Source organism: Dryas octopetala, chromosome 4 (genome assembly GCF_963921425.1).
Source record: "Dryas octopetala chromosome 4, drDryOcto1.1, whole genome shotgun sequence".
Lineage (NCBI taxonomy): Eukaryota > Viridiplantae > Streptophyta > Magnoliopsida > Rosales > Rosaceae > Dryas > Dryas octopetala.
In genome coordinates, this window is record NC_141369.1 from 22,016,609 (window position 1) to 22,042,727 (window position 26,119).

At 45.5% G+C, this 26,119-nt stretch overlaps 3 protein-coding genes and 1 pseudogene across 4 annotated transcripts; all 4 read right to left on the minus strand.

The window, feature by feature from the left end:
* Window positions 1-1,313: 1,313 nt before the first annotated feature.
* LOC147288215 (cysteine-rich receptor-like protein kinase 10) lies at window positions 1,314-3,258 on the minus strand. The gene is made up of 5 exons (XM_086241434.1): window positions 3,103-3,258; window positions 2,783-2,993; window positions 2,345-2,582; window positions 2,103-2,253; window positions 1,314-1,862 (listed from the first exon to the last, which is right to left on the minus strand). The coding sequence occupies exons 2-5, from the start codon at window positions 2,916-2,918 to the stop codon at window positions 1,554-1,556; spliced, it is 834 nt and encodes a 277-aa protein (XP_086097560.1). The 5' UTR covers window positions 2,919-2,993; window positions 3,103-3,258; the 3' UTR covers window positions 1,314-1,553.
* On the minus strand, window positions 3,258-17,208 carry LOC147288216 (G-type lectin S-receptor-like serine/threonine-protein kinase At2g19130). Its single transcript, XM_086241432.1, has 3 exons — window positions 16,557-17,208; window positions 3,575-4,366; window positions 3,258-3,480 (listed from the first exon to the last, which is right to left on the minus strand). The coding sequence occupies exons 1-3, from the start codon at window positions 17,062-17,064 to the stop codon at window positions 3,290-3,292; spliced, it is 1,491 nt and encodes a 496-aa protein (XP_086097558.1). The 5' UTR covers window positions 17,065-17,208; the 3' UTR covers window positions 3,258-3,289.
* Window positions 17,209-18,624: 1,416 nt separating this feature from the next.
* LOC147288217 (G-type lectin S-receptor-like serine/threonine-protein kinase At4g27290) lies at window positions 18,625-22,821 on the minus strand. The gene is made up of 7 exons (XM_086241430.1): window positions 21,552-22,821; window positions 21,275-21,392; window positions 21,028-21,184; window positions 20,682-20,892; window positions 20,255-20,492; window positions 20,013-20,163; window positions 18,625-19,663 (listed from the first exon to the last, which is right to left on the minus strand). The coding sequence occupies exons 1-7, from the start codon at window positions 22,819-22,821 to the stop codon at window positions 19,355-19,357; spliced, it is 2,454 nt and encodes an 817-aa protein (XP_086097556.1). The 3' UTR covers window positions 18,625-19,354.
* A 417-nt stretch (window positions 22,822-23,238) lies between these two features.
* LOC147288218 (thaumatin-like protein 1b pseudogene) lies at window positions 23,239-24,456 on the minus strand (annotated as a pseudogene). Its single transcript, XR_015121803.1, has 2 exons — window positions 24,009-24,456; window positions 23,239-23,921 (listed from the first exon to the last, which is right to left on the minus strand). The product of XR_015121803.1 is annotated as a thaumatin-like protein 1b pseudogene (transcript).
* Between the last annotated feature and the right edge of the window lie 1,663 nt (window positions 24,457-26,119).

Below are 26,119 nucleotides of genomic sequence, written 5' to 3' on the forward strand. Positions count from 1 at the left end.
ACACCAAAAATATTAATGTTGTTAACTGAGCCATTCATTTAGAGCAGCCAGCTATATATAGCTCTGCAGCTGGAATATGGAGGACTTGGACTGAATTCTGAGATTCTGGTATGTTTGAAGCTTCTCATTGTTTCTTCCCATGACTTTAATTGAAATTAGATTTCCAGAATTAAACTAGTTGGGTCATGTCATGTCCATCCTCAAGTCCATCAGTGGCTGGCTAAAAGTCATATATATTATATGTTTGTCCTTGTCCGTCGGTACGTAGCTTCCGAGGTCTCAAAAGTCAAAACTAAAAGCTCCCACGTACTAATTAAAGATGTTCTTTGAGCTATCGAGCCTTGTAAGTTGTAACATGGGCTTATAATTAGACAAGATATACAGTTGTGTCAAGTGAACGAGGTGGTCATGATCTATTCGCAACTATTTAGTAGTAAGAGTCTTAAGACCAAACTAAGCACCCCCTAAAGCCTGAGAATGGATGGACATGCATCTACCCTCAGGTTAGTAGGACACCCCACCCGGCATTATGGGTTGGTAGCAAGATCAAAACCAAGCAAAGATCTTCCTTGAACTTGGGATTATCAACGGACCTTAGTTGAAAGTTGAAACACTATAAATTGTGAAGCCTAATTAAAGCCTTTAAGTTCAAGCTAGGGCATGTAAACATAAAAATATTGAAGTCCAACTAAGCCCAAGGTGTATTTTGAAGGAATTTCCCCCCATCACTGGACACTGTCAAACTTGCCATTGTTGATTGTGACAACTTGCATAGTGTATTTCTTTTTTTTATATAAATGTTATGTGCAATATGTGAGACACAATGGATAAATAAGGGATAGATAAGTTTCTCTAATAAATGTGTTAAAGAAGCTTTTTTTTTTTTTTGCCCGGGGGATGCAATATGTAGCTTTGATTGGGCTACATAACCATTTTCTTCTTGCTTTCTTTTTATTTATCAGACATTATGTCTTGCTTTATTACAATGAATGGTAATAATACTCTGGAAGCGCATGTACGAAGGGTTTTCAAATTTCAATCATTGCAGGCAGGGAATATCTGATTAGTTATTCAAAGCTAAGCACCAAACTAAGCACGGCCTAAGCCTTGAAAAATAAGATGCATGTGAGGAGAGAGAGTGTACATTTGACAACATCTGATCGTGCGAAACTCTGTCCATTTTTTTTTGTCGAAACTTTTTCAATTTTCTTTGTCAAAATTTAGTATTCTTTTTCTGTATTAATTTAAAATTATTTAAAAATATTAAATATTAGGCTCATTTGAAAGATTTTAGCAAGACATTTTCAATGGTATAATTTTTAAAATAATTACATTTATAGATTTTAATTTATAAGAGAATATACAAAGAATGATTAAAAAACATATAGGTATTGACTTGAACAATTGCAGTAAAACTGTTTCATGTCAATTCAATTATTGACGCGGGGTCAATAAAGCTTGAATTGAATTGAATTGACCCTCAATCATTGCACATACTCAGTGTCTTCCTTCTTCCTTCACTTTGTTGAGGAAAGGAAACAATATTGAACCTCCTATCGACCTTCTGGAATACTCATGGTGATTGTATTGTTGGAATATCTAATAGGTGTTTGAGCAGAAACAGCAGCACTAGAATTCCTATGTGTTGAAAAAGCAGGTTCTTTAAAAGGCGGAAGTGATGTAGCTTCATTGCTCTGCAGCATATGAATTACGGATGACATTGTAGGTCGATCAGCTGGAGCTTCTTGAACGCACAAAAACCCTAAATGGATACACCTTAAAGCTTCATGAGGCCGGCATGTTTCCCTAACTGACTCATCAATCACCACCATTCCTCTATCTTCTTGCCATAATTTCCATGCCTAACATTCAACAAATGAACCTATCAATCTTTCATAACTGTTAACATATTTTGAAGCTTATAGTATGTTGCAGGCTGAAAGGTGGGTTGGAGATGGAGGCTCAGACTTGTGGGCTACAAAACTTACTTAGTTGATTGCAACTCATCTGTCTCGGCTTATAGTTGATTGCAATTTTAGGAATAAATTAGAATCTCTAATTTCAGTAAAAAACTAAAAGGAACTAGAATTTTTAATACTTACCCATCCGGCAAGAGTTGGTGAATGTTCAAAACGATAAAAAGCAGCATTCTTCATTCCACTTACAATCTCCAACAACAACACTCCAAAACTAAATACATCTAATTTCTCAGAGAAATGACCATAACGTGCATACTCAGGTGACATATAGCCACTGCATGAATTAATCATAGAGAAGTGAGCAAGAGTAGTGGTTGCACAAGGTTTAAGTGAATGAAAACATGTGACAGCCTATATGTACTTACAATGTACCAACAACTCTGTTGGTATTTGCTTCAGTTTGATTTATCTCAAAAATCTTTGCCAGTCCAAAGTCTGAAATTTTTGGGTTCATTTTTCCATCCAACAGAATATTACTTGCTTTTAGATCCCTGTGAATGATTTTCAATCTAGAATAGTTGTGGATGTACAGTAATCCTTGAGCGATACCTTCTATAATTCGAAAACGTTTACCCCAATCCAATTTTGTCTTTTCAGATGGATCTGATTGGATAAACCACGAAGAAATGAGCTAAGTGATTTTCTTTTTTCTTTTAGATGTTGGAACAATATTGTTTAAATGCCTTGCACAGCTTTTGCACACAAGAACAAGAAAAAGATGTTGCAAAAAAGTAATCAAATTTGACGTCCCAGAAATCAAAAATATCAAAGAATTATTAATCTTAGAAGTGATGAGCGCATACCAAACAAAAATTTGTCCAAACTTCGATTGGGCATGTACTCATAGATCAATATCAATTCCTCCTCTTCATTGCAGCAACCCAAGAGCCTAACAAGATCGGTATGTTGGAGCTTGACTATAAGCTTTAACTCATTCATGAACTCCTCATGTCCTTGCCTAGACTTCTTTGACAGCCTTTTTATGGCTACTTGTTGATTTTCATGCAAAATCCCCTGCAGTGGAAGAAAAATTCGATACATAGAGAAAATTTATTAAGGAAAGTACAAAATGTAGAACAATGCACTTGAATTTAAAGGAATTTAATTACTGTGGAAGTGTCACCTTATAAACAGGGCCAAATCCTCCCTCCCCCAGTTTATTAGCTTCAGAGAAGTTGTGTGTAGCTAATAATATACTCCTTAAACCAAAGAGCGGTAGTTCTGTATCATTCTTTCCACCTCCAGCACTAGCAGCACTTATTGTTTCACCATACTTCCTCCTATGTAAATATTTTTAGAGAATCTTTTGTTTAGATTACTAGACCCGTGTGCCTGCACAGGTGAGAGAGACAGAGAGACAGAGAGACAGAGTGCAAGTAGTACCTTCCCTTTCCAAAATTTTTCTTCCATAAGAAATAGCCAAATATTATTGCAAGCAATCCCGCTGTTGCTGAGACTGTTGCAATTACTAGGGACCGCTTGCCAGCATGACCGTTACCACCTGTAAAGAAAAGAAAAAGATCCCATTGAGCAATAAAAATGATTGTCCAAATAATTGTCACCCACAAGAAAACCAATAATCATTCCCGTATTACTTTTGATATCAGAAGCTGGAAGTCTGATGTATAAAGTTCTTCCATCACTGTCACCTGCTGCGAGTTGTTGCAGACCCAAGAGTTCTCCAGTCCATAAAGAACATCCACTGCTGTCATAAGCATAAGCTGTGCAAGAGCATTTGCTTAAGCAGACTGATCCACAATCCTCAATACTCCCAGCCTCCACAGACTGTTTGTTTTCAGTCAATGACATGCTTGGCATCTCAAAAAACCGGTCTTTCTCACAGGTTGAACACCCACCAGAGTAATCCTGCAGATCCCAATCACTCTGCGACTTTGGCTCAAAACCCCTGAAACAAGTACAGAAGGGGAGGGATTTCTCATTGCAACTGGCAAATGACCCACAATAGGCATAGACTTCACATTGTTTTCTCGGTTGAGACCAAAACAATTTCCATTGCCGGGAAGGCTCCAACCATGACAGTTGCTGAATCTGGCCCGAGACAGGCATCACGAATCGAGATATAATTTTAGGATCATTAAAGAAATAGGTGAAATAACTTTCGTTTTTGTTTGTAACATAGCTGAAATTGAACATACGAGAATTCAGCCTCATTTCAGGAACCAAGCTGAAAATACGAGATTTTTCATCCCATGATCCACTGGTCCAATACTGTTTAGACCTATTCCACAGTACGACATATGAGTTGCTTCCATTTGGGTCTAGCTCAAGAGAGAAAAGGCCTGGTGCAGGGTCCTCTAAGTTCTTCCATGAAGTGAGCATTTGGGTTTGATTGGTAACAGTGTTGAAGCCAATTCTACTTCCTGGTAACCATGTGTTTGTGGGAAAACCCACACCAATCCAAACAACCAATCACGGTTCGACACGTGGCTGGTCAACGCCTACCTCGGAGTTGACTCTCAGTGGTCAAACTTTGACCTCCACATCAGCACTCCCTTTGCCAGCTCGGACCGGTCTCCGTGCCGGGCCCTCCATGTTCGGTCCGAGCCGAACCGATGATCTTCCAAGGGATCGAGTGTCCATCTTTCCACGGTCATCTCGGCTCGGCTCGGCACTGAAGTGGTCTCCTTTCGAGCTCTAGCGTCGGCCAGTTAGGGCTCGAAGGGGTCCCTATCTTTTGGGTCGGCTCGGTCTTGAATTCCATGTCCGATCCGATCACACATGGACTTCACGCAAACGCAGAAAGAACATCTGTCCGGTTCGGCTCGGCCCTCCGCCGCCATTTCCAGGAAGATCGTGCTGGGACGAACCGCCACACTTGAATGCATCTGACACAATCTTCTGACAGATAGAATACCCAGTCTGCATTCATGACTGCTGGGCAGTTTGCCTGGACCTTCCAACCTTGCATTTAATGGAGCATTCAATGCAGCATTGAATGCTGAGGAAGCAAGCAGCTGAGCATGCAACTAGGTCTGACCAGGTGCGTGGGTCTCTGGCAACCATTCATTCACATGCAGGTATCTTACTCATTAAGGTTTCCTTTGCTTATATATATCAAGTCATATGTGCAAAAAGACTACTACAAATCTACCTAAAAAACACTTACACAAAAATTCCTACTCTCCCAAGAGCATACCCAACTTGCTGAGAATAACCCAGAACATTTGCCTTGTTCTTCCCATTCTCCCAAGTTCTTCCTTTGTTCTTCCTCACCCACCATCAAACACCACCACTGATTTCATCATCGGAGTGTGTTTGGCTGGTACCACACCGGTCCATCTCCTTTGATCTTGTTTTTGTCTACAGGAAGATCTCAACCAGCATCCACTTCATCATCCAGCAAAGCACTTGATCAGCCAGATCAGCTTATCTAAGTTGTTGCATCTACCTTACGAGAATTTGCATCAACAGATTGGCGCCGTCTGTGGGAAACTGACTTCAGCCGTTGTGTTCATCACCGCAAACGCTAAGCTCTTCCTTCACGCAAGTCATCATGACTACCATCTTTCGGGACACCAGTTCTTCTTCAGGAGCGTCTCAGAATGATGAACAACATTAGCCTGAGACACCTGAGAAAACGAGGGGAGCACAACTCCCCAGGACGCCAAAGTCCAAAGGTTCCTCCAAAATCCGAGCCGCTCACAAACTCCTTAAGGAGAGTCAGCGACACCTGGCCGCTGAGAATGCACTCCTGAAGCAGAATAATGAGCTGCTCGCAAAACAAGCCGAGCTGGCCGGGGAACTTGCACGCCATCGTGCTCAGCTCGAGAACAGTGGGGGATCGGGTTTCCGATCACGCCGGACCCGAACCGAGCAGGAGGTCCTTTCACCGTCTCCTTCTCGGCAAAGTATTCCTGCCGGGCCGAACGACCAGACCGATCGGCAGGATTCTGATTACGTCTTCCCGGGTTTCGAGGACATGCCCCCGGCCGAACAGGCCGAATGCCTGAACGCCCACCGTCTTCTTCAGCAAAAACAGGCGGCTTTCGGGAAGCATGCCCCCAGGAATTCGGGCGGAGACCGTGCCGACCCGAATACAAACCGACGACCCCCGGCCCAATCAAGGTTGGGAGCCAACAGTCCAGCCGGTTCGGCCGAAACTAGGGGCCCGATTCGGAATAGACTCGGCCCTATCGCCAGCCAGGATCCTTCCCCATCAGAAGCTCACTCGGGGAGGCGATCAGTGAGCGACCGACTGGGATCTACCATGATCATGTCGGATCGACAACCGGCGAGCGAGAGGCTCACTCGTCAGCCGGTGAGTGAGAGACTCGGCAACCAGGCCGAGTGCTCAGGGGAAAATGTGGCCGAGCCGACCCCGCCTAATGTGGAAAATCTTGTTCGGACTTTGGTCCAGGACCAAATACGAAGCGTCCACGATCGGCTCGGACATGTCGAGGTCTCCAGGGGGTACACCGGTAGAGCCGACCACGGAGAGGAACTCCCCCTTCCGTACACCAGCAGGATCATGGATGCTGAGGTCTCCCGCGACACCAAGCCCCCCAAGATGGATCAGTACGACGGGACCAAGGATCCCTACGACCATCTTGACAGCTTCAGATACGCCATGGAGGCCCGCCAGGCATCTGAAGCCACAAAGTGCAGAATCTTCCCTTCGACCTTGAAGGGCTCGGCTCGGGGTTGGTTCCGAACCCTCCAACCAAACTCCATCGACTCTTTCTCCGACCTCCGGAGGGCCTTCCTGGCGAGATATCGGGTTGTATCCGAACGACTCTACAACTTGAACGATATGTCGCTCATCAAGCAGCAGGAAGGGGAGAGCCTCAAGGCCTATCTGATCCGCTTCAACATCGAATATACGAAGTGCGACGATTGCGACGACAGGTCAGCGAAGAATGCCCTCATGCAGGGTCTGCACGCCGGGGGACTCCGCTCCCACCTAATGAGGAATCCTCCCTCCACTTACGATGAGCTTTCTGCCGAAGCCACTAAGTGGGCACGGGCTGAGGAGTGGGACGCTCAGGTGGAGGCCCTGAATCCCAGGCCAACCTCGACCAAAAGAAAGGAGGGAGAGGTTGCAAGTCCCAAACCCCAGGTCCAATCCAAGAAGACCAGGACCGAGGAGCCACGCCAACTTCTGGGCAAGGGACCCAAGTTTGTCCAGTACACGGAGTACACTCCCCTCAACGCCGGTCTGGAGGCAATCTACTCCAAGGTCAAAGATCAACTCCCAGCTGCCAGGGAGATCAAGGGACCTCCCCCAGACAAAATCAGGGAGGGCGTCTTCTACAAATACCACTCCAATCATGGCCACGTCACGGGTGATTGCTACGCCCTCCGCGACGGGATTGAGACTCTTGCCCGGGCGGGTAAGATCAATCAATTCCTGGCCGGTGGGCCTAGGGTACCCAAGGCCGCGCCGAAGAAGCCCACCAATACCATCGACGTCCGGGATGCTGCCATCGGATCGATCGGGGGGGGACCGACCTTCGTGGGGAGCTCGAACCGATCCCAGAAGGAGTATGTCAGACAGGCGGCTCAAGCTCACGAGTCCCTGTCGATCCAGGCAGGTCAGCCCAGCACTTCCAAAAGACAGCGGAAGGACTGGGCACCGGTCACCTTTGGGCCGAACGAGGCAAACGAGATCATCTTCCCCCACTATGATCCGGTCGTCATAGTGGCTGAGGTGGCCGGGACAACCATCGCACGCTCCTTCGTCGATGGAGGGAGCTCAGTCAACATCCTCTACCACTCTGCGTTCGCGCAGATGGGCATCGGCGAGGACAAGCTGGAGACCGATACACCTGCCTTGGTCGGGTTCGGGGGAGAAGTGGTTCAGCCCCTCGGACACATCTACCTTCCCCTTTCGCTCGGGAAGGGGCCGATCAAGAAAACCTGCATGACGTACTTCATTGTCGTCAAGCGGCCGTCAGCCTACAACATCATTCTGGGCAGACCGGCTCTAGTCGACCTTGACTGCATCGTCCATTACGCCAACCTCCTCATCAAATGTCCGGTGGGCGACGACTGCATCGTCATTCAGGGAGACCAGTGCTCGGCTCGGTCATGCTACGCCGCTTCGATTAAGCAGAAGGGTCAGCTGCCGAACTCGCAGGAACTTGACTCCATCGCCGATTCGGGCAGGTGGCCGAGGGCGGAGACATTCGACTTCACTTCCGAGCCGAGCTCAGATTCTCGGCCCCTCCCCGCCGAGGCTTGGGAGGAAGTGCCGATCTCAGCCGAGACACCGGATCGGCTCGTCCGAGTGGGGACTCAGATCAGCCCCGAGCAGCGCTCCGCCATAATTGACTTCCTCCGTGCCAACGCGGAAGTGTTCGCCTGGTCTTACGATGACATGCCAGGCATATCGTCTGACGTGATCACCCACAGGCTGAACACTGACCCGGGATGCAAACCGGTCCGTCAGAAGAGGAGGTCAGACGATCCGGTCCGATACGCCGCCATGGCTGAAGAGGTAACCAAGTTGCAAAACAACGGGTTCATCCGGGAAGTCAACTACCCCGACTGGCTTGCCAACGTGGTCATGGTGAAAAAGAACAACGGGAAGTGGAGGATGTGCGTGGACTTCACCGATCTGAATAGGGCTTGTCCCAAGGATAGCTTTCCCTTGCCCAGAATAGATCAGCTCGTCGACGCAACAGCAGGACATCAGCTCCTCAGCTTCATGGACGCCTACTCTGGATACAACCAGATCCTGATGCACAAGTCCGACCAGGAAGGCACATCCTTCATAACGGATCGCGGCATGTACTGTTATAAGGTCATGCCCTTCGGCCTCAAGAACGCCGGAGCCACCTACCAAAGGCTGGTCAACCACATGTTCAGATCTTCCATCGGCAAATCCGTAGAGGTTTACGTGGATGACATGCTGGTCAAGAGCATCAAGGCGGACGATCACGTCAAGGACCTCTCAGACATGTTCGGAGTCCTGAAGGAGTATCAGATGCGGCTGAACCCAGCCAAATGTGTCTTTGGGGTTCGGTCAGGAAAGTTCCTGGGCTACCTGGTCAGCCAACGGGGGATTGAAGCCAATCCGGAGAAGATCCAGGCTTTGATCAACATGAAGTCCCCAAGGACACGCAAGGAAATCCAGAGTCTGACTGGAAGAGTTGTCGCCCTGAACCGGTTCATCTCGAAATCCACCGACCAGTGCCTCCCTTTCTTCAAAGCCTTAAGGGGAGCAGGGAAGAGCATAGAATGGACCCCCCAATGTGAGCAGGCCTTTCAAGATCTGAAAAGGCACATGGGGGAACCTCCCATATTATCCAAACCGGAGGAAGGTGAAGAACTTTTCCTCTACCTTTCTGTTTCAGACTCGGCTCTCAGCTCGGTTCTGGTGAGAGAGGTCGGCGGTGTACAACACCCCGTCTTCTACACGAGCCGAGCCCTCGCCGATGCCGAGACCAGGTATCCAAAATTCGAGAAGATGGCTCTCGCCCTGGTCAGCTCGGCTCGGAAACTGAGACCCTACTTCCAGGCTCATTCAATCGTTGTCTTGACGGATCAGCCGCTCAGACAAATCCTAGCAAAACCCGAGACTTCGGGTCGGCTCATCAAGTGGTCAATCAAGCTCGGCGAGTTTGACATCATCTACCGTCCCAGGACGGCCATCAAAGGTCAAGCCATGTCGGACTTCATCTGTGAGTCGACCACCTCGACGGAGGATCCACCGCGCACCGACGATATGCCAACGGCGTTCGATCCAAACACTATCGGCGAACACGGCCAGGTAGATCTCCTCACCTGGACCCTCTATGTGGACGGATCTTCCAACGCCATGGGAAGCGGAGCCGGGCTTGTTCTGATCTCCCCAGAACAAGTTGTGATGGAATATGCTCTTCGCTTCAGATTTCAAGCATCAAACAATGAAGCAGAGTATGAGGCACTCATCGCCGGGCTCAGATTGGCAAAGGAGCTCGGCGCGACCAAACTAAACATCTTCAGCGACTCCCAGCTAATCGTCAATCAGATTTTGGGAGAGTATGAGACTCGGGAGCCTAGCATGACTGCCTATCTCGAGAAGACCCGTTTGCTGCTCGGGAACTTCCACGAATACAAAATATCCCAAATCCCGAGAGCAGAAAACTGCAGGGCCGACGCCTTGGCACGCCTGGCTTCGGCCACAGACACCGGATCCGCCAGGCATGTTCCAGTCGAAATCCTGGACAGACCTAGCACCGCCGAAACCGAGGCCGAGCCGAACTGGATGACGCCGATCATCACCTACTTGGTCTCCGGAATCCTCCCCCCAGAAAGGGACAAGGCACGCCTCACCAAAACGAGGTCGGCTCGGTTCAGCATGATCGATGGTCAGCTCTACAAGAGGAGTTTCTCCCTGCCTTACTTGCGGTGTGTCACTCCCCAAGAAGGTCAGGATGTGCTGAGAGAAATCCACGAGGGGATATGCGGAAACCACTCTGGAGGAAGAGCCCTCGCCTACAAGACGATCAGACAGGGTTACTTCTGGCCAACGCTGAACAAGGACGCAGATCATCTCCCTCGCGCTTGTATCAAATGCCAGCAATTTGCCGCGGTTCCCCATCAACCTCCCCAGTTGCTGACCTCCATATCCAGCCCCTGGCCGTTCGCGCAGTGGGGACTCGATCTGATCGGCCCTATGCCGAAGGCGAAAGGGCAAGTCACCATGGCGGTGGTAGCAGTCGACTACTTCACCAAATGGGCCGAGGCCGAGCCCCTAGCCACAACCACAGCCGAACGGATGGAGACCTTCGTCTGGAAGAACATCATTTGCCGGTTCGGCATGCCGCACACCATCATTGCGGACAATGGCAAGCAGTTCGACTGCAAGAAATTCAGGAGTTTTTGTTCACGTCTGAACATCAACTTGCGCTTCACCGCGCCTTACCATCCACAGTCGAACGGACAGGTCGAGGCCATCAACAAGATCATCAAGAAGACCCTCAAGACTAAACTAGATAATGCTAAGGGAAATTGGCCTGAACTCCTGCCAGAGGCGCTTTGGTCCTACCGAACTTCCTATCGCAACTCCACGAAGGAAACACCCTATGCATTGGCGTTCGGAACTGACGCTGTCGTCCCGGTCGAAATGGGGACTCCTTCATTCCGGACCGGCACGTACAATCCCGAGACCAATGACACCGGACTTCGGCTCGGCCTAGACATGATCGAGGAGAGGCGAACCGACGCCAATCTCTGCCGAGCCGCTTACCAACAGAGGGTAGCCAAATACTACAATCAAAGGGTCAGACCCAGAAGCTTCGGATTGGGCAATCTCGTCATGAAAAAGAATCCCCTTGCCATCAAGGAGAGCTCATTCGATCCGAACTGGACCGGACCATATAGAATCACGGGCATAGTCAAGCCCGGCACTTACAACTTGGCCACTCTGGCTGGTAAGCCTCTCAAGCATAGCTGGAACGCTGAACACTTGAAGACTTATTACCAGTAAAAATGTAGTTAGGATCGGGGGCTGTCCGACCTAACACCCATTCCAATCAATGAAAAGATGAACACATTTCTACTCATTTTTCTTCTTATTTTTCGAAGCAAACACTGGGGACTCTACTCCTATACACTTCCAACAAAGAGGAAAGATATAAGTGTTTTCTTCGAAAAAATAGTAAACCCATGTGCCGAGCCGAAGTGCCATTTTCGGCCCGACGCTCGGTGCATTACAGACTCATCAGGTCTATAAACTCATGTGTCGAGCGGGCGCGCCATTTCCGGCCCGATGCTCGGCATATTACAGACTCATCAGGTCTATAAACTCATGTGTCGAGCGGGCGCGCCATTTCCGGCCCGATGCTCGGCATATTACAGACTCATCAGGTCTATAAACTCATGTGTCGAGCTGGCGCGCCATTTCCGGCCCGATGCTCGGCATATTACAGACTCATCAGGTCTATAAACTCCCGTGCCGAGCTAGCGCGCCACTTTCGGCCCAATGCTCGGCATGGTACAGACTTATCAGGTCTATAAAAATCCCTGTCTGAGCCGAAGTGACTTCCTACAGTCCTAACGTTCAACAGGATATTTCTAAAAGAAAAATATACACTCCAACCAAAACTTTCATCGTGCATGCCGAGCCGATCTGAAAGTAGGTTTGAATATTTTTCTCAAAAAACTGCATTCCTAAATATCTCAATGGGTATGCCGAGCCCATCCGAGATGACTAGGGTCTTTAAATTTTTACTTATCTTGGTTATGCTTATCAAGCTGATCCGAAGACAAGTTCTAATTTATCATTACCATTCATTTTCATTGCGATCGGCATGCCGCGCCGATCTCAAAATGCCTTTACTATTTTTCACTTTTATCATTTTTCTTGTCCATGTGTTATTAGTTTTGTCTTTAGCTTAATTTCCGAGCCGAACTGACAGCAACTTGTATCATATAAAGAAAATACTGATAAATAAATAACATAAAACCAAATACAAATTGTTCCAAAAACAATTAAACCCGAGCCACACTTCGGCTCGGGAACAAAAAACAAAAACAAGACAACATGAAAGTTAAACAAAATCAGCTATCATGCAGATCGCTCGGCAGGGCCCTCCTGGATCGGCTCGGTAGACTCCTCAGGCGTCTCCTCGCCGAGCTGCACCACCTCAACCCCGCCGATCTGCATCTCATCATTAGGATCGGATTCGGGGACTGGGGGAATCGGGGTCGGCTCGTATGCAGGCAGTGGAGGATCTTCCGGAGTCGGCTCGACTTCGGCGCGGACTTGGCGATCGGGAGGAGGAAGCTCATCCTGTTGACTTCCCTGGGTGTCTTCATCGTCATCGGACTCGCCAAGGAATGAGACATCCCAGTCCGGCCTCTTCGATTTGATCGCCTCCAAGAGCTCCTGATACCCATCAAAATGGGCATCAGCCAGTGCCTGGGCGCTCGGCACTTCAGCTCGACGTCGGAGTTCGGCATTTTCGACCCTCCGTTCGGCAGCCTCGACGTCTCGCTGGAGATCGCCGACATAGTGCCTCAAGTCAGCCACATTTTGCTCTGAAGATGCAAGCTCCTTGCCGAGCCGAGCGACCTCCTCCTCCTTCCCGGCCAGCCTGGACTGCAGACCCTCCGACCGTTCACGCTCGGCATTGACCGTCCGCTCGGCCTCGGCCAGCTTCTCTTTTAGCTCCAGGATTCGTGCCCGAAACCTCTCCAGTTTCGCCTCGGCATCGACGGCGGCCTTGGCAGCTTCGAACTGCCTCATGGCGAGCTGCAAGAAAAAGATAAACAAATTCATTACTAATCCGAACCGAGCGAATAGACGAAATCCGAAGTAAAAGAGACTTACCAACATGGCCTGGCGGGATGTGATCAGAGTCTGGTGGCTGAAGCCCGGCTCGCCATGATCGGTCCACAGCCCCTCCTGCACCCTCGCGGTCATCACGCGCTTAAGGCCCGTGACGAACGGCTCGAGGCGGGGGTCTACCTCCACCGCCTTCAGGGGCGCCGAACCAGACGCTCCGGCACCAGAACCGCCGGGCTCGGCCCGAGCCCTCTTCTCCACCAGGGCCTCGGTCTGGGGAGCCTTCCTCTTCTCTGCTTGCCGAACCGGTCTCGGCGCAGGAGATCTGGGCTGAGCTGCCGCTGGGGCAGGAGCCTGGACCGCTCGGCAGGGGGCCGCCCCGCTGCTTTCTTCTGGACGCTCCGAGCCGCCCTCCTCCTAAGGCGAGTCTCCAGTTCGGTGGGCGCCATTCCCCTTTCGGCCCTAGGATTCCACCTGGGCACAAACCAGGAGATCCCGCTCAGTCTGATCTGGGTTTCCCCGAGCAGAAACTTGGTTGACAAGTACTCTGCTGGTGAGTCCCTAATCGCGGCGATCTGGTCCTTCAGCTCGCCTCGGAGCTTGTACTTGCCCCAGCTAACTGCAAAGGCGAAACCAAAAAGAGTTAGGAAAAATACAATTATCACAAGACATATGCAAATTGTCCTCGGACCGGCCCCAAACTCCCAATGCCCACCTGGAATTCTAAAAGCTCTGGGGACCCGAGCCGAGGTGATTCTGTTCGGATCGGCGAACTCCCAATCCCCAGAGACAAAGAAGTATCTTTTCTTCCATGTCTTCTGGGAGGAGGGATTCCCACCGAAGAGTGGCCCCGAGTACGCCTGGAGGTTGTAGAATCCGAGCTCGCTCTGCTTCGACCTCAGCGCGTAATTGCAGAACAGGATATCCTTGTGTGGCACACACTTGTGCACTTTGTGCCACAAGATGTGCATAGATAGGATGATCCTGTATACATTTGGATTCAGTTGGTGCGGCGCCGCGCCGATCGTCGCGAGCCAGTCCTGCAGGAAGGTGTGCAGGGGAAGCCGAACCCCATTCTCAAACATCTCCGGGTACATGGTCACCCATCCTACCGGGGGTCGGCTCGGCTTCTCCCCCTCGGTCGGCAACCTCATCAACACGGAGTCGGGAACCGAGTACCTATTCCTCAAGTCCCTGAGATGGTACTCGGTCATCTCATTGGGGATCTGATCGGCCTTCCACGCCAGTTCCTCGTAGAAGTCCGGGTCGATCGGACTTCCCGTCACCCCCTGAGCCGAGGTTGACGCCTCGTGACCCCTATCCCTCTCATCCGAGCCTGAAGTGAGTCTGCTCGGGATGGTGGCGATCGGCTCGACGTCAAGAGGTTCTTCGTCACCTCCTTCGGCCGTGCCTTGTTCCCAGTCGGAACTCAATATCTCGGGGTTTTCCTGATCCCCTCGGGCTCGGCGCTCTCCACCCGGATTGCGATTCAATGCCGAGCCGGCCTCGTCCAACTCTTCGGACAACCCGTCCCAACTCGCCTCACCCGTAGGTGGGCTTCGGCTCGGCTCGGCCTCACCCGCAGATGGGCTTCGGCTCACCTCGGCCTCACTATCTCCCTCGAAGGCTTCCCCCGAGCCGAGCCGACCACTTGAATCAGTCTCGGACATTACAAACACTTTCTCACCTTTCTCTCTCTTGCTTTTTGAATCAAAAAGTGGTTTTTCTCAAGAACTCTCAAGAACACACACCCAAAACCCGAAAATGCAGAAAACTCAAAAAGGAGGAGAATCACTTACTGGTTTTCCTCCGCCCAAAGTCTCCGCCCCTTACACACTCGGAACCACCTCGCCCACGACCGTGTCTAGTCAAAATCGGGATCGGACAACCTCTCAGACGGCGGTGAGAGATTGAAATTCGCGGCGAGAGAGAGAGGTTTCGCAGAGAGAGGAAGAAACTGAAGATGAAAGTGTGAGGGAAGAGAGAGAAAAGCATGATTTATACCCCCATGCAAACTGATCTCAGCCCTTCATTTCTGGCGCTTCACATGCCAGATCTTGACACCTGTCAAGCATTCAAAAATACCCATAAATGAAGTGACCCTTACGTTCCCCCATGCAGAAATCAAACGTCCCTTCACATGTCCCTGAGATATTTTGGCCAATCACAAGTCGTCATGTGTTCGGGTCTTCGGGAACATGGGCCTGTGGGGATCGGCTCAGATCAAGTAACGTGCTATCTTTGGAATTGTCCTTACACTTCAACTTCCAATCCACCACTGTCTGCTCGGATCGGAAGCTGGGGGACTCCTGTTTGTGGGAAAACCCACACCAATCCAAACAACCAATCACGGTTCGACACGTGGCTGGTCAACGCCTACCTCGGAGTTGACTCTCAGTGGTCAAACTTTGACCTCCACATCAGCACTCCCTTTGCCAGCTCGGACCGGTCTCCGTGCCGGGCCCTCCATGTTCGGTCCGAGCCGAACCGATGATCTTCCAAGGGATCGAGTGTCCATCTTTCCACGGTCATCTCGGCTCGGCTCGGCACTGAAGTGGTCTCCTTTCGAGCTCTAGCGTCGGCCAGTTAGGGCTCGAAGGGGTCCCTATCTTTTGGGTCGGCTCGGTCTTGAATTCCATGTCCGATCCGATCACACATGGACTTCACGCAAACGCAGAAAGAACATCTGTCCGGTTCGGCTCGGCCCTCCGCCGCCATTTCCAGGAAGATCGTGCTGGGACGAACCGCCACACTTGAATGCATCTGACACAATCTTCTGACAGATAGAATACCCAGTCTGCATTCATGACTGCTGGGCAGTTTGCCTGGACCTTCCAACCTTGCATTTAATGGAGCATTCAATGCAGCATTGAATGCTGAGGAAGCAAGCAGCTGAGCATGCAACTAGGTCTGACCAGGTGCGTGGGTCTCTGGCAACCATTCATTCACATGCAGGTATCTTACTCATTAAGGTTTCCTTTGCTTATATATATCAAGTCATATGTGCAAAAAGACTACTACAAATCTACCTAAAAAACACTTACACAAAAATTCCTACTCTCCCAAGAGCATACCCAACTTTCTGAGAATAACCCAGAACATTTGCCTTGTTCTTCCCATTCTCCCAAGTTCTTCCTTTGTTCTTCCTCACCCACCATCAAACACCACCACTGATTTCATCATCGGAGTGTGTTTGGCTGGTACCACACCGGTCCATCTCCTTTGATCTTGTTTTTGTCTACAGGAAGATCTCAACCAGCATCCACTTCATCATCCAGCAAAGCACTTGATCAGCCAGATCAGCTTATCTAAGTTGTTGCATCTACCTTACGAGAATTTGCATCACCATGTATGGGCTGGATGATCAAAACTTTGCCATAAAGGCTGTGATGAACTAGACCCAGCTCTTAAGACAAGGTTTCCATTATCTAAAAGAACTGCTTGTATAGGACCTGAGGTGGTGGTGGTGGAGGTGACATTTGTGGACCAAATTGGACTTTTGGATTCATTAAAGAGGACTAAATTATCATCTGAGATACTCAAAACTGAAGAAAATCTATCAGAAACTGGGTGTTCCCTATTTGCCATCCAAACTATGGTCTGCTCAGATACTACTTTCTTGTAGTACCAGATGCCTATGTAGTAGTTTGAAACATTACCTGGTTTGAAGAAACCCAGTTCAAAAACTCCACCTGCAGAGACAATGGTTTGATCACCAGAGAGAGATTGGTTTGCTGTGATGGTATCAGCTGCAAGGGAGATTTGGGTCTTGAGATATAGGCATAATAAAAGAATGCAAAGCACCAACTTTGGCTTGGTTTTGTTATCCAAGGCTGCACAAAAAACGTCCATAACAGACAAGTTGTTGTTTTTGGTAAATGAATGATAATATCAAAAGAAAGCAGGTTGCCAAGAGCAGCCTGGAAGGAATGTTGGAAATAATCTTGGAAATGGTTTGAGATGGGAAGGAATGTTTCAGTGAACCAAAATAATTTCAGAAGAATACTAATGTTTCAGTGAACCAAAATAATTTCAGAATGTTTCAATGAACCAAAATAACTATGATCGGCTCCAGGTACCGTAATTATCACCAACTAATGGTTTCGATACTAAAACCATTCCAGGATGGTCAGAATGATGATTGTAATAAGGGCTTGAAGGATCATTGAATCCTTCAACACTTTTGTTGTCACTGATCTTCTTTCCATCGTCTTGTGAAGATCCATCTTCTCCGGCCATTGAAGATTCTGGAAGTTTTCTTAGGATAGAAAATTCAGAGGAATTGCTCTGATACCATGTGAAAACGACACCAGAGAGATAGTCTTTTTGGAAAGGAATAATGTTTCATTAATTTACAATCTGTCATTGTACAGATAAATAGGCTATACAATCATGAATATACAATAAAGGAAAAAAAACCATAACGTAAGGAAGTAAATGTATTCTTCAATGGGCATAACGTAAGGAAAGGAAGTAAATGTATTCTGATATGGGCCTATATCTTAATAGAGAGGCCACAAGAAAATTTCCAGCTGATACGCTTGTGGTCATTTGATAGAGGGTGGACTTGGGCGGCTGTACAGGTCAAGAGTCATGCACATGTTCATCAGTGGCTAAAAGTCAAAGATCAGCTTTTTCCAAATCCCTTAATTAATTGACCCAAAAAAAATCCCTTAATTAATGACTTCCGAGGCCTCAAAACAAGTTATTATGTGATGCTCGGACCACATAACCATGGCCTGTGTGGACAATTTTCATGCAATAGGTAGCTATGGTTGGGCCACATAACCATTTTCGTCCTGCTTATTATTATTTGTTTCTTAATCAGACATTTTATGCTGCTTTATTAGATTTTTTCTGAGCCTCGATCAGTGACGGATCTACAGTGGGATCAATGGGGTCACTTGACCCCATGAACTCAGAAAGGCTGGGCTTGATGAAAAATCTTGACCCCATGAAATCTTGGTTGCAGCCATGACTGGCAGGGGCAAGATTGCAGAGCAGGGGCAAGAACCAGAACAGGGGAAAGAACCAGAGCCTATCGCCGTCGCCCGTCACCCCCTGATCCCTCGCCGTCGCCGTCGCCGTCGCCCCTTGCTCCCTCGCCGTCGCCCTTGCTCCCTCGCTTCCGCCCCTGCTGGGTTTATCTTACCCCCATACCAGTGGATGTCTAGATCCGCCACTGGCCTCGATAACAAACCCTGGAATCGCAGGAAATGTACTTTCAATTCAATCATGAAAGCCTCCAGTCTTTTTTTTTTTTTTCTTCCATCTGCTTAGTTATTCACTGCTCTTCCAAGTTTTTACCTGTCTTAAGTATGAATCTATGATAACTATATATTTGAACATTTTCCATTTGCTTTCTTAGATTATACAGTTATGTTCATATTCATTGCTCTACAATGATGTTTTTTCGAGTACGCTTCTTTAAGCTTCTGTGCACAACATTCAACATTGTATCTGCCACTACTAATATTATATTCAACTGCCACATTCCTTTTTTTTTTCAACGATACAGCTTTTGTAAATGATTGAATCACAATTTGACCTTTTTAAAAGAAAACAATATTTGAAAGAAAAAGCACAACATGATAAATACAAGAAAGATACGTATAGAAAGAATACCGAATATATAACCCATTGCTCTTTGGTGGACTTCCTCCTCTGTTGCCTCGTTCAGACCATGGGAAGTCATTATTCATTGCTCTTCCAATTAAGCTTCTAGCGGTCTAAATTTGATAGCTATTTGAACATGTACCTAGTTACTTCTTAGGTAACAGTCCTGCTCATACAGCTCTAGCTACAATGCGTAAAGATCTAAGAATGATTATTCAGGCAGGCTTCTCATAAGCTTCTGATATTGACATAATAAAGTCATTAGCATCAAACACCTGTTGTTGGTATGAGAACAATTTTAACCCTCAAGGCACTTGAATAGGACCAATGAAACAATGAAGCCGATTACAGACTGTAAGTACATCTGGAGTCTGGACAAAAATTATGAAGCCCAGTTAAGCCCATGATTTAAATTGAAGGAGGTTCGCCCATCAATAGACATTGTCAAATTCTTGCACTGTTGATTGTCAGTACTTGTCACAGTGTCAAATTCTAACTTTAAGAGGAAACAAAACATTATTTAACCTTATCGACCTTCTAGGGTACTAATGGTGATTGTATTGTTGGAATGACTGGTAGGTGTTTGAGAAGAAGGACCAGCAGTACTGAAATTTCTATGAGTTGAAAAAGCAGGTTCTTTAAAAGGAGGAAGTGATGTAGCTTCACTGCCCAGCATGAGAATTACAGAAGACATTGTTGGTCGATCAGCTGGAGCTTCTTGAACACACAAAAACCCTACATGGATACACCTTAAAGCTTCATGAGGCTGGCACGTTTCCCTTACTGATTCATCAATCACCTCCATTCCTCTACCTTCTTTCCATAATTTCCATGCCTAAGATTCAACAAATAAACCCATCAATCTTTCATGACTGTTCACTTATATTTGAAGATTATAGCCTATGGCAAAGCTAGATTTTCAAATTGGAGTGGACCTTTAAGGGATGGGAGGCGAAGGGTGAAAGGAGGGTTGGAGATGGGGACTGAGACTTAGGGATACAAAGTTTACTTAGAACTTTTTTTTCTTCTGTGTATCCTGCCCTAACCAACCTATATCCCCACCCCCTAATTATAGTTAATTGCAATTTTCAAGGTTTTCTTTTTAGGGCACAAAAGGAATAAGCCAAAAATTTTAATTTCAGTCCAAAAAAAAAAAAAAAACAATAAGAATTTCTGGTACTTACCCATCCTGCAAGAGTTAGTGAATGTTCAAGACGATGAAAAGTAGCATTCTTCTTTCCACTTACAATCTCCAACAACAACACTCCAAAGCTAAAGACGTCCAATTTCACAGAGATATGACCATAGCGTGCATATTCAGGAGACATATAGCCGCTACAAGAATTAATGGTAGAGAAGTGAGCAAGAGTAGTGGTTGCATAAGGTCTAAATGATTGAAAAGATATGCTAGTCGATAAATGCTTACTATGTGCCAACAACCCTGTTGGTATTTGCTTCACTTTGATTTATCTCGACAATCTTTGCCATCCCAAAGTCTGAGATTTTAGGGTTCATTGTTTCATCCAACAAAATATTACTTGCTTTCAGATCCCTGTGAATGATTTTCAATCTAGAGTACTTGTGGATATAAAGTAATCCTTGAGCAATACCATCTATAATTCGAAACCGTTTATCCCAATCCAATTTTGTCTTTTCACATGGATCTGTTCGGATAAACCATGAAGAAGAATGAGCTAAGTCATTTTCTGTTTCTAAATGTTTGAACAATATTGTTAAATTGCATGGCACAAATTTTGCACACAAAGAAAGAAAACTTGCAAAAAGGTAATCAAATTTGATATCCCAGAAATCAACAGTATAAAAAAAAAATCTTAGAAATGATGAGCACGTACCAAACAAAAATTTGTCCAAACTTCGATTGGGCATGTACTCATAGATCAATATCATTTCCTCCTCTTCAATGCAGCAACCCAAGAGCCTAACTAGATTGGTATGTTGGAGCTTGGCTATAAGCTTTAACTCATTCATAAACTCCTGATGCCCTTGTCCGGACTTCTTTGACAGTCTTTTTATTGCTACTTCTTGATTTTCAGGCAAAATCCCCTGCAAACAAAGAAAACCCCAACACAAACAGAACTACCTCCTTACCAATCAATTTAATTAAATAAATTATTAAGAAAAGTACAAAATTAAGAAAAATAAACTTCCATTTAGATCTCAGCACTCTGGTATTGTCACCTTATAAACAGGGCCAAATCCTCCCTCTCCCAGTTTATTAGCTTCAGAGAAGTTGTTTGTAGCAGCTAATATACTTCTCAAACCAATGAGTGTTAGTTCTGTATCATTCTTTCCACCTCCAGCACTAATAACCTCACCATACTTACTCCTCCGCTCCCTGTTTCACTATTATTGTTAGTGCATCGTTTGTTTGGATACAAGAATCTGTGTGCCTGCACATGTGGAAGAGCGAGAGTGGTAGCATTACCTTCCTTTTCCAAAAGTTTTCTTCCATATGAAATATCCAAATAATACTGTAAGCAATCCGACTGCTGCTGAGACTATTGTAATTACAAGGGACTGCTTCAATGCATGACCCTTGCCACCTGCAAAGAACAGAAAAAGATCTGGTTGACCAATAATATTGATGGCTCCAAGCAATGGTCATTTGAAACTAATGAGTCTAATCTCAACTACTATTCTGGTAAGAATTTTAATTGAGATATCCATTCCAGAAAATAGCAAATTAAAGAAACCAAACATACCTTGGTCGGAGCTATGAACCCGAATATAAATAGTCAGCCCAAGAGTGTGATTCTCTACAAGATCCATTAAGTCGCCAAACCATGTCAAACATCTCCCAGTACTGTTTACTAATTCCGTCGCATTTACATAAGCATAAGCTGTGCAAGAACAGTTCTGACTGCATTCAGATTCACACTCACTCATACTCTTATTGTCTAACAGAATAGAATGATCCGGTAGTTTCAACCTTTCAAACTTTGAAAAGTACCCTTCTGATCCGTAGACACATTTCAATTCCTTTTCCCTAACACAGCCACCAGACCAATTCCCCATATTCCATTGTTTTTTAAATTTGGCTCTAAAACCTGTCAAACACTGGCATGGTGATGCAAGGTTTTCATTGTTGAGGCAGGCACCATATGGACCGCAACTAGCATAAAAATCACATTTATCAACGGGCTTCCTCCACGATATAAACCATGTTTTACTGGAATTCTGCCAGAGCAGCAGCTCAACCTGCCCAGTTGGATTCAACCTGGCCCTCAATTTTACATTGCTATCTGTGACTTCATAACTTAGATAAGCCTCATCAGCATCAAAGTTGTAAGTAAGGTTATAGGCGCTTCCATTTGAAGATATTGTGTTGTTATCCTTGGCAATGTACAAATCACTTCTCCAATATGGAGCATTTTCGTTCCAGATAAAAGCCTGCCCATGAACTTTAGGATCAATGCCTAAGCTGAATTTTCCTTGTTGTGGGTCATCTGGTGCTGCGCAGGATGTAAGACGCCTTTGTTGGCCAGTCCTTTTGTTCAAGCTAAGCTTCATGCCAGGCAACAATGTATCAAAGGGATAATCGAAGCTCTGCCACAAAGTGTCTACCCCTCTCAGAACAAGGTTTCCGTTATCCATTAGTAAACCAGTTCTGGCATTCATTAGAGAAGAAGATACTGATGCATTAGTTGACCAGACAAGTACTTTTCGGGTCTCATCCAGCAAGACCAGATTTCCATCACTGCTGAGCATAAAAACACCCGGAGAATCAAGAGGGGATTCTCTGTTAGCAACCCATATTATTGGTGGGTTTGGGATTGTGTTGTACCATATACCAAGGAAGTATTTGGTAGAATTTTGAGGACTGAAGAAGCCTAATGCAAAGGTTCCCATGTAAGAAGTCAGGGTCTGGTTTGCACTGATTGATTTGCCTTGTATTAAATTGCCTTGGCTGGTACTGTATGACAAGATAGGAGATAAGAGTAACGTAAAAAGACAAAGAAAGAGCCTCCCCATTCAGAGACAGATAGACATTGAAAGAAGAAGAAGAAAGGTGATGACTCAAAACTAAAAAATTAAGTGGGTAACTATAATATGTACTCACTAAAAGTAGTGAATACCATAATTGTGTTTCTTCCATTCAAAACACGCACCATGTGCTCTAAAGCACCTCAATTTTATCAATTATGCAGTCCAAATGTGTCATGTAATTTGGAAGAGGGCAAGTCAGGTGAGCCTTGCTTCTTGAACACCATGTCTTGTACCCAAAAGTTCAAATATTAAAAGGTTTGAGACCAAATAATTTGTATATCACAGACTCACAGCTTGAGTCTAATGTGAGGGAGACTTAACTTAACTAGAATTTCTAATAAACGAAAAGGGGCACAGTCAAACAAACATCACATTTAGCAGATTAACGGTGATGAAGATGGTTTACCTGGTGGGACAGAAAGTGATTGTGTAATCCGTAGAATTAGCACAAGTGAACGTGCTGTCCTCGTCATCGAATGGGTAACTGTAAGCCTGCGGACACGCACTCTCGAATATCTGGGAGTAGGAAGTGGGCTTGCAGGTGTCCGGTGTATTATACGCGCCGGTGCAACAGTACTCTGGCTCGGCAAAGGTCATACACGCGCTCTTGCAGGCGACGACTTGGTTTCCATCGGGGCCCTTGACCTTGAGCTCCTCAAGACACACGCCGTTGACGTCGACCACGCAGCCGACATTTGTACAATTGGTTCCGGTACCGCCCTGGGGAGCGACCAAAATGGGGAGGTTGAAGCCGTCGACCAAGCTGACGTCGTAGAAATCGACGCCGCCGGGACCGTTTAAGTTGAACTCGGCGAGCGTGGAGGGTTGGGTAGGGCCATTTCCAGAGCATTGTACACGGCCAGAGGCGCAATCACCTGTGACGCAGGAGAAATTTCCGGTGGAGTTGTTGTGGGTGCAGAGGGTTCGGCCCCAGAAGCGGCCGTTCCAAGAGGTTGGGGCATCGAGGGTATAGGTCTCGCCGATTTCGAGAGCAAAGCCGGTGGTGGCAACATTGTTTGAGCTAATGCCTGGCCACACCGTGTAGTTGCACTTGTTTGCAATTGTGAAACTCGTTGACACCACTTCTGTACACCAAGGAATGTATTAATTTGCACTAAGTAACAACAAAGATTGAATTGGATTTATGTGTATGAATTATTATTGTTAATTACCTGGTGTTAAGAGCGCAAGTACGGTTAATAGGGATACCAACAATATTAATGGTGTTAATTGAGCCATTCATTTAGAGCAGCTATATTTATTGCTCTGCACCTGGAAAATGGAGGACTGGACTTTCGAGTCTGGAGGAGGAGGTGGGTTGAATTCTGAAATTCTTGTATCTTGTCCTCCTTCTACTGGCATGTGAAGCTTCTCATTCTTCCTCATCCCATGAGAGATTTCTAGCTTTGAAAATAATTTTCAAAGGAGGACGGAGTAAGATGTTACAGTTAGTCCATCTGGTTAGGAGATTTCACGACGACAAAGAGAAATTTCAGAGCATGAAGAAAAAAATTAAAAGGGTAACTTGAGTCTTAAGCCTAATTAACATACGAATTCAAATTTTTTCCTAAATTTTAGAGAGGAAAGAGTGAGTTTGCAGACAGAAGAAGCAAAGAAGGATAAGGGTAAGATATTAATCCAAGTGGTAAGGAGAGTGAGAGACAGGGTTACAGGAGTTACAAAATTAGAGTCGAGTCATTTTAATATTTTTTATTTGAATAATAAATTTAATGGTTTTGTTTTTTTTAAATAAAGCCTTTATGTTTTTTTAAATAAAATTATTTGCCTTTATGTTTTTTTAAATAAAATTATTTGATAATTGTCTTGTCAAGAAAGTATGTCATTTTTTTTTAAGTATAAGGTACGGATTTACCTCATAGAGTTAAAACTTAATATAAAACTAACAAAAATAAAAATGCACTATATATTAAACACTTGAAAATGGCCGACAAACGTTCGGCATCTGATATGTGTGAAAAAAAAAAAAAAATTAATGGACTAATATTATGTAACATGAAGTTATTACAATATTATTGGATTTTAATTATAATTTTAAAAAGTATAAGGCTTTAGTCAATAAATTATAAAATTAAAGGAGTAGATGAAAGTCTCCCAAAATTTTAACATATATATATGGGAAAATTAAGAGCAATATTTAATTATAATGTGAAATTTTAATAAGATTTTAGAAAGATATTGACACGTATAGATATTTGAATCAACATTTTTTCGTTTTTTTTTTTTTCAATCAATGTTTCCGAATTGTCCAACTTATTTTACATGTTAACATTGATATCTAATACATTGTCTTTAATTAATTCTTAAGGTTTACTAATAATTAGGATTAATTTAGTAAAAATAATCTTGGAAATGGTTTGAGATCTGACGGGAAGGAATGTTTCAGTGAACCAAAATAATTTCAGAAGACAGAGGCCACAAGAAAATTTCCAGCCGATATTATTGAATGAGCTTCTGGACTTGGGCGACTGTACAGGTCAAGAGTCATGCACATGTTCATCAGTGGCTACAAGTCAAAGATTAGCTTTTTCCAAATCCCTTAATTAATTGACCCAAAAAAGATATTATGCTCGGACCACATAACCATGGCCTGTGTGGACAATTTTCATGCAATAGGTAGCTATGGTTGGGCCACATAACCATTTTCGCCCTGCTTATTATTATTTGTTTCTTAATCAGACAGTTTATGTTGCTTTATTAGATTTTTCTGAGCCTCAGATAACAAACCCTGGAATCGCAGGAAATGTGCTTTCAATTCCATCATGGAAGCCTCCAGCCTTCTTCTTTTTTTTTTTCATCTGCTTTAGTTATTCACTACTCTTCCAAGTTTTTACCCGTCTTAAGTATGAATCGTATGATAACTATATATTTGAACATTTTCCATTTGCTTTCTTAGATTATACAGTTATGTTCATATTCATTGCTCTACAATGATGTTTTTTCGGGTACGCTTCTTTTAAGCTTCTGTGCACAAATACAACATTGTATCTGCCACTACGAATATTATATTCAACTTCCACATTCTTTTTTTTTCAATGATCAGCTTTTGTAAATGATTCAAACACAATTTGACCTTTTTAAAAGAAAACAATATTTGAAAGAAAAAGCACAACATGATAAATACAACAAAGATGCGTATAGAAACAATACAGAATATATAACCCATTGCTCTTTGGTGGACTTACTCCTCTGTTTCCTCACAGTCAAAGACTCAAAAGTGTGAAGCAATTGCCTCGTTCAGACCATGGGAAGCCTCCAGCGGTCA

Excerpts from the sequence above, each read along its gene's own strand:
- LOC147288217 (XM_086241430.1), bottom strand. The coding sequence starts at position 22,821 with ATGGGGAGGCTCTTTCTTTGTCTTTTTACGTTACTCTTATCTCCTATC. Across the intron at positions 21,185-21,274 it reads AAAACTTTTGGAAAAGGAAG|GGAGCGGAGGAGTAAGTATG; the intron begins GTAATGCTACCA and ends ATAGTGAAACAG. Across the intron at positions 20,893-21,027 it reads GATTTGGCCCTGTTTATAAG|GGGATTTTGCCTGAAAATCA; the intron begins GTGACAATACCA and ends CTTTGTTTGCAG.
- LOC147288216 (XM_086241432.1), bottom strand. The coding sequence starts at position 17,064 with ATGGACGTTTTTTGTGCAGCCTTGGATAACAAAACCAAGCCAAAGTTG. Across the intron at positions 4,367-16,556 it reads TCATCCAGCCCATACATGGT|TACCAGGAAGTAGAATTGGC; the intron begins GATGCAAATTCT and ends CAAACACATGGT. Across the intron at positions 3,481-3,574 it reads TCCAGCTTCTGATATCAAAA|GTGGTAACGGTCATGCTGGC; the intron begins GTAATACGGGAA and ends TTTTCTTTACAG.
- LOC147288215 (XM_086241434.1), bottom strand. The coding sequence starts at position 2,918 with ATGAATGAGTTAAAGCTTATAGTCAAGCTCCAACATACCGATCTTGTT. Across the intron at positions 2,583-2,782 it reads TTTGGACAAATTTTTGTTTG|ATCCATCTGAAAAGACAAAA; the intron begins GTATGCGCTCAT and ends TTATCCAATCAG. Across the intron at positions 1,863-2,102 it reads CACCAACTCTTGCCGGATGG|GCATGGAAATTATGGCAAGA; the intron begins GTAAGTATTAAA and ends GTTGAATGTTAG.